Source organism: Perissodus microlepis, chromosome 3 (assembly GCF_051167445.1).
Source record: "Perissodus microlepis isolate ML-2025 ecotype Zambia chromosome 3, ASM5116744v1, whole genome shotgun sequence".
In the NCBI taxonomy this organism is placed as follows: domain Eukaryota; kingdom Metazoa; phylum Chordata; class Actinopteri; order Cichliformes; family Cichlidae; genus Perissodus; species Perissodus microlepis.
Window position 1 is genome coordinate 10,397,506 of NC_140463.1, and position 6,000 is coordinate 10,403,505.

Consider the following 6,000-nt stretch of genomic DNA (forward strand, 5'->3'; position numbering starts at 1 on the left):
TACAATTAACAAAGGTGACTGCTATGCTTTACAAACACTTTTAAATTGTTTGTTTTCTACAGTGATTTAATCATCAAAGGACAATGTTTCTAGTGTAATACACGTTTCCTTTAAGTGAAGACTGAATTTCTTTTTTTCTTTCTTTTTAAGGTTAGTTTTCTGTAGGTTATCAGAAATCAGCTGTGCTTCCCTGATTTCTACTCTGAAGTCCCGCCCATCACATCTGATAGAGCTGGACCTTAGTTACAATCACAAGCTACAGGATTCAGGAGTGATGCAGCTGTGTGGTTTCCTGGAGAACCCAGACTGTAGACTGAAGACTCTGAGGTTAATGCAGTATATTATTCAACTTTTCTATATGCTGCAAACAGCTGTGTTTAAGGTTAACTTTAGTTTCAACCTGATCAGTGCTTCTAGATACAGCACGTTTACTGTGAATGCTCAAATTAATTTGTATGAAATAATGTGCTTTTGAAAGTATGTTTGGGAGGTTGAGCTTTAACACCTGAACTTTGTGCACAAAGACCCACATAAGAACTAAAAACTATTTTTATCAAGCAAAATTCATTCTCCTTTTCAGGCTGAGTTGGTGCAGCTTGTCCAAGATCAACTGTGTGTCTTTGGGCTTAGCACTGAAGTCCAACCCCTCTCATCTGAAACATCTAGACCTAAGTGGGAACAACCTGCAGGATTCAGGAGTGATGGAGTTGTGTGGTTTCCTGGAGAGCTCACGCTGTAAACTGGAGACTCTGAGGTCAGTCACTATGTATTAGTTGTGCTCGGATGAATGTGACATACTGATGCTAATCTGCAGACATAAGGCTGATATTAAAATGAGCCAAATTGAGGATCTACATGGTAAATGCAGTTTTCTTCTTCAATGAATTAGTCCATTCACTGAACAATTTTCATAATTGAAACCTTTTGACTAACTTTAACATTCTCTAGTAATTTACTCTTAAATATCTATATAAGCAGATGATTGTTGTTTAGATCATGTTTACCTTTTATCTTTAGCCATTTGGTGCTTCACTCTTTCTAAACGTCTACATTCTGAACCTTCTTCATATGTTAACATATTGTGAAGTGCTGAATGTTTTCAGGTGGTGAGATTTAATTTGCATGTTTTATTTGTTTTTCAGATTGAGGGAGTGCAGGTTGTCAGCTGTGAGTTGTGCTTCTCTGGACTCTGCTTTGAGGTCCAGCCCCTCTCATTTGAGGATACTGGATCTCTGTGACAACAACCTGATGGATTCAGGAATGAAGCAGCTGTGTGATCTTGTGAACAGTCCAGATTTTAGACTGGAGACTCTGAGGTCAGCAGAGGGTTGGAATCGCTCCATTCTGCTTTCAGCAGTACTGTAATTGTTACAGTTAATATGCAGACTAACTACTCTAAACAAATACAAATATCGCAGGTCTAATGATCTTATTACTACTGTACCTTGAGTGAAATCTATAGAGCAAATGGGGCTGATGCTAACTGTCTAGGAATGTGCAAAATGTAAGCTCAGTGTGTCAATCCCACCGAGACTGGTTGGACTCAAATACAGGACAGTGTGTCCACTTCAAAAGATTAACACTAGAGCTGAAAAGGACTAGAACTAAGAGGAGCAGTGCTGCACAGCTGCTCTGCTGTTGCTCTGAATGGGATTGAAATCCCCACTGTTATACTAGATATGCTGAATCTGACTAACAACTGATGAGAAAACACATTTATCTCCCGTCTGTCTTTTCCTCTCTGCAGGTGGAAACTAAGTGATTAAACAGAGCAGTCTGTGACTGGGGCATGCTACTGAAAAGTTGAGTGGAGAAGAGAGCTTCATCCAGCAGTGTCTGACACAGAAATGAGAAGAAGTGCAGATCACTGTCATTGCTCCCGATTGAACTGCTCTAACAGTACCACTGTCATACACAACGATCATTCTTGATCATCCTAGATTATCCCTGATCTTTGTGTCTGTCTTTAAATGACAGTAAACTGTCATTGTTGGATTGCACTCAGATTTTGACTGCAGCGGCAGGGAGTACACCAAAGGCAGACTGCAGTGTAACACTGTCTCCAGGTGGAAAACGGGAGGAGTGATACACCTCCTGCTGTCAGGCCTGCAGGGTGAACACTGTGGTGTTCTCCTCTGTCTTGTTGCAGACAAGCTATTTTTTGCACTGGCACAAACAGTTTGTGTGCCTTCTTATTGTGACACGTGATTGTTCTTTCATTTTAGTTTTTGTATTTTTAACAAAATACAAAAAACTCCAGATGCAGTTTTAGGATCATAGTTGTATATAACTTTATTGTTTACAAAATTTGTGCAGTTTTTTTTTTAAATATAAAATTTCTATTTGCATTTCACATTATGGAAATCATTCACTAAGCATGTCTGTGGTTTTTACAGTAAAAATGCTTGTTTTTTCCCCACTTGGTTTTAATGTTATGTGATTTTTAGATCAGTTATGTTACTACAAAAAATAACTGTTAATTCAGACATGTGAGGTTGAGCTGAAAAGAATGATACCAAACACGGCAAAAAAAATGTGAAGGTGAAATACAAAGATAAAATGAAAAGTAGGCAAAAAAAAACGTGTTTGTATATGAACCACTTCATGTTGTGTATCTTTCCTACATACTTATTTCTTATATAGACTATACAGTACATGAAATCAAAATAAACATGTTTTATGTAACCCAAATGTTGAAATTATGTAGGCTGAAGAAAATAAAGTTATAGACTATATTTATATGAAACATGTATACTTACTGCATTTTATTTATTCATTTTGTAATATGCTTTATATAAAACCTGTGTAAAGAAATTGCTTCCATGCCCCTCTAAGAGAATTTCTCTAGATTTGCCGCTGATCACTGATCCACCTCAACACAGAGACAAACTACAGCATTTCATCCATTTACACACAGCTTCATCAACACTAACTCCACACACTCAGCTTACCAGTGACTGTCAGGTTAACCATGTTACTGATGGGACCCTCTCTGGACTCACACCAGTAAACTCCACTGTCATGAAGCATCATAGAGGTGTTAAAGGAAGAACCACCTGGTTTTCCCCATGTACTTCCACAATGAGTCTTGTACTTGTGTTTCTCCTCAGAGTCCATCCAGCAGAGCTGTCGTCCTCCTCACAGCTCAGAGACACAAAGTCTCCTTCAAAGATCTGAGAGCTGCTGGGACTCACAGTCAGATGAGCTGTGAGAGTTGAAATCTGTTAGACTTTACATTGTGAAACATGAACCCAATCAGGTCATATCAGTGAGCATTTCTCAGGTTTAAACTGTGACAGAAGAAGGTTACTGACCTTGGTTTGTTGTGCAGCTCAGCAGTGAGATCAGAACTAAAGAGAAATGACACTCAGGTTGATTTGAGATGAACATAAAGAACAACTCCACACAAACAGCTGACAAACACAGAGATTCTACTTACAGAGCAGACACAGCACAGATGTTTCCTTCATCGTCCTTCTCACTCATTTGAGCTTTTTTTCATTTCTGTCACTGACACCAAGTAAAGCCCGCCCTCTTCCTCTGAGCACCAGCTTTCTATTGGTTCAAACACAGAGGTGAGAACTATTTCTTTTCCATGTAGTGGGCGTCCCCCTCAGTGAGAGAGGCAGATATGAGCTGAAACACAGGAATCAAACCAGGGACGCTGCTGTTATGGAGCTGAACTGGAACCATTCAGACACTGAGGCCCTCTGAACACATTTTAATTACAGCTGTGCAGAGACACACTGATGACTGACTGGAACACTATGATTCACATTATAGATTAACACCATCCTCACGCATGGTTTATATAAGGCCACTAGAGGGAGATGTTGGACTTTAAATGCCTCGCAATGATATTTCTTCAGTTTTGTTTTTTCTGAGTAACAAAAACTCAGATGTTTTTGTTTTTTAATTCACTATACATAAAGTTAGTCTCCATAGAGGCATCATTGAGTTCCAATACTCAACCGTACTAAAACACTTAAACAATTTTTTGAGAACAAGGTCAGACACGGTGACTCCAAACTTTCCAGTGTTTTAAGCAGCAAACAAAGTGTTAAAGAAGAATCTACATCTCACAAATACTTTACAGATATTTCCATTGCAGTTTTAAACCACTGAACAATGCTCCTATTGCTTTAAGTCTGCGGTTGTGGTCTAATGTTTTCTGTTTGTTTTCCCCACTGAAGAGAGGAGTGTAGCAGTTAACCACAATCAGACAGGAACAACTCAAATGTTCCATCTGACACCTTGGTGAAACCCACAAGAACCACATAAGGAAAACAATCGAGAACTTTGTTTATACAAAAAGACAAAAAAGATAAAATAAATATAAGTGGAAATGTTGATGACCGCAAATATATAAACATACTTATTTTCTTATTGTTGATTTTACTGTAAAATACATATTTAAATAGAGACAAAAGACATAAAACATATAAAAATCTGTTGATGTCCTCTGGTCTGAGGTGCTGGGGGGACCAGTTAGAGACCAGCAGCTGGATGTCAGTGGTTGGACTGGTGGACTACTTCAGTGAAGAGTAGACAACGTCTGGCTCTGGTTTAAAGTCTGAACACAAACACACACAGTTCAAACATCAGGAAACATGATTACAAGCTGTGTAGTTCAATCAAGACCTCGAATCTCCACCTCTCTGCATCAGACATAGTCCCAGTTCAGACTTTACTGGGAACCAGCTGAGATGCAAATCACGGAGCTTTTTTAAGGTAAAGCTAAGGCTGAATGACACACAGAAATGTTTGTCTCAGACTTGAACCCAACTCTGCAGTCTTTGAGCATGCCCAAATCTTAACCACATTTCACACCTTGCAAAATGAACGCAAAAGCCTAAAGTTAAACTGTTACATCACAGTTACTGTAAGCTGTAGTTGATGAAATGATACAAAGGATACACAGTGTTTTCCATTTCCCATCCATTTTTAAGATAATCAATAAAAATGTTGTGATCTGCTGAGTGAAACGCTACAGTTTTGTGTAAAAGAAAGCACCCACGCCCCAATAAAGCACCAACAGGAGCGGATTTATTTAAACAAGTTATGTTTGTTAAATTGCCATAATACAAACTGCAGTTGAGGGTTGGTGGCACGGTGTTTAGCACTGTTGCCTCACAGCAGGAAGATTCTAAGTTCAATTCCACCATCAGACTGTGGTCTTCCTGTGTGGAGGTTGCATGTTCTCCCCAATTTTGTGTGTGTTGTTTCCGGGTACTTCCTCCACAGTCCAAAAACATGCACTTGTTGGAGATAGGTTAATTGGAAGCTCTAAATCGTGCACAGGTGTGCATGGTTATCTGTCTCTTTGTGTTAGCCCGCGACCTGTCCAGGTGGTACCCTGCCTCTAGCCCAAAAGGATAGGAGGATTGATAGTTAGTAGTTGGTTTTATTATCTTTTTATTTAGTTTCAAATTAATTTTAGTTAAAGTCTGAGATAAACTGGTTGCTGGCTAACAGTGCAGTAAGAGAAAATATTCCAACACGAGAATGACCCTAAGCACACTGCAAAGACAACACTGTGGTGGCTAAAGGACAACTCTATGTTATAGGGCATTCTAGCCACAGCCCAGACTTGGAACAATTTAAATATGGTTTTCCCCAGATAATCACCATCCAACCTGAGTCACCTTGAAAGGATTTACAATAACAATGGCCTAAAACCCACAAATGCAACCAAATACCAATACATAATGGCAATCAGAGTGCTGTTGCCTAGCCTGTAAACATCTGTGTGTTCCCATGGATACGCCTTCCCAGACCATCACTGACACACCTCCAAACCAGTATTGCTAAACTGGAGGAGGTCAGGCCCAAGGCTCACCCTTATAAAGTCTGTTTCTGATTGTTTGGTCAGAGATATTCAAACCAGTTGCCTGCTGGAGGTCCGTTTGTAGTTCTGACAGTGCTCGTCCTGTTCTTTCTCACATAAAGGAGAAGATTTCTTCAAACTTTAAAACTATGCCAGGCCTTGGAGAACATGAG

The 6,000-nt window shown here is 39.4% G+C and overlaps 1 protein-coding gene across 3 annotated transcripts in view; it reads left to right on the forward strand.

Annotated features, from left to right (window-relative positions):
* Positions 1–2,748, forward strand: part of LOC146389837 (NACHT, LRR and PYD domains-containing protein 12-like) — a 31,021-nt gene extending 28,273 nt beyond the window's left edge. For 2 of the 3 annotated variants that reach the window (XM_084912509.1, XM_084912517.1), the window contains exons 8-11: positions 151–327; positions 581–754; positions 1,143–1,316; positions 1,748–2,748. In XM_084912509.1, coding sequence (XP_084768635.1) covers positions 151–327; positions 581–754; positions 1,143–1,316; positions 1,748–1,766 — 544 coding nt within the window. In that variant the 3' untranslated portion in view covers positions 1,767–2,748. Of the gene's footprint in view, positions 1–150; positions 328–580; positions 789–1,142; positions 1,317–1,747 lie in introns of those variants that run through there. The other variant, XM_084912524.1, reaches the window with a different exon arrangement.
* Positions 2,749–6,000: the final 3,252 nt, after the last annotated feature.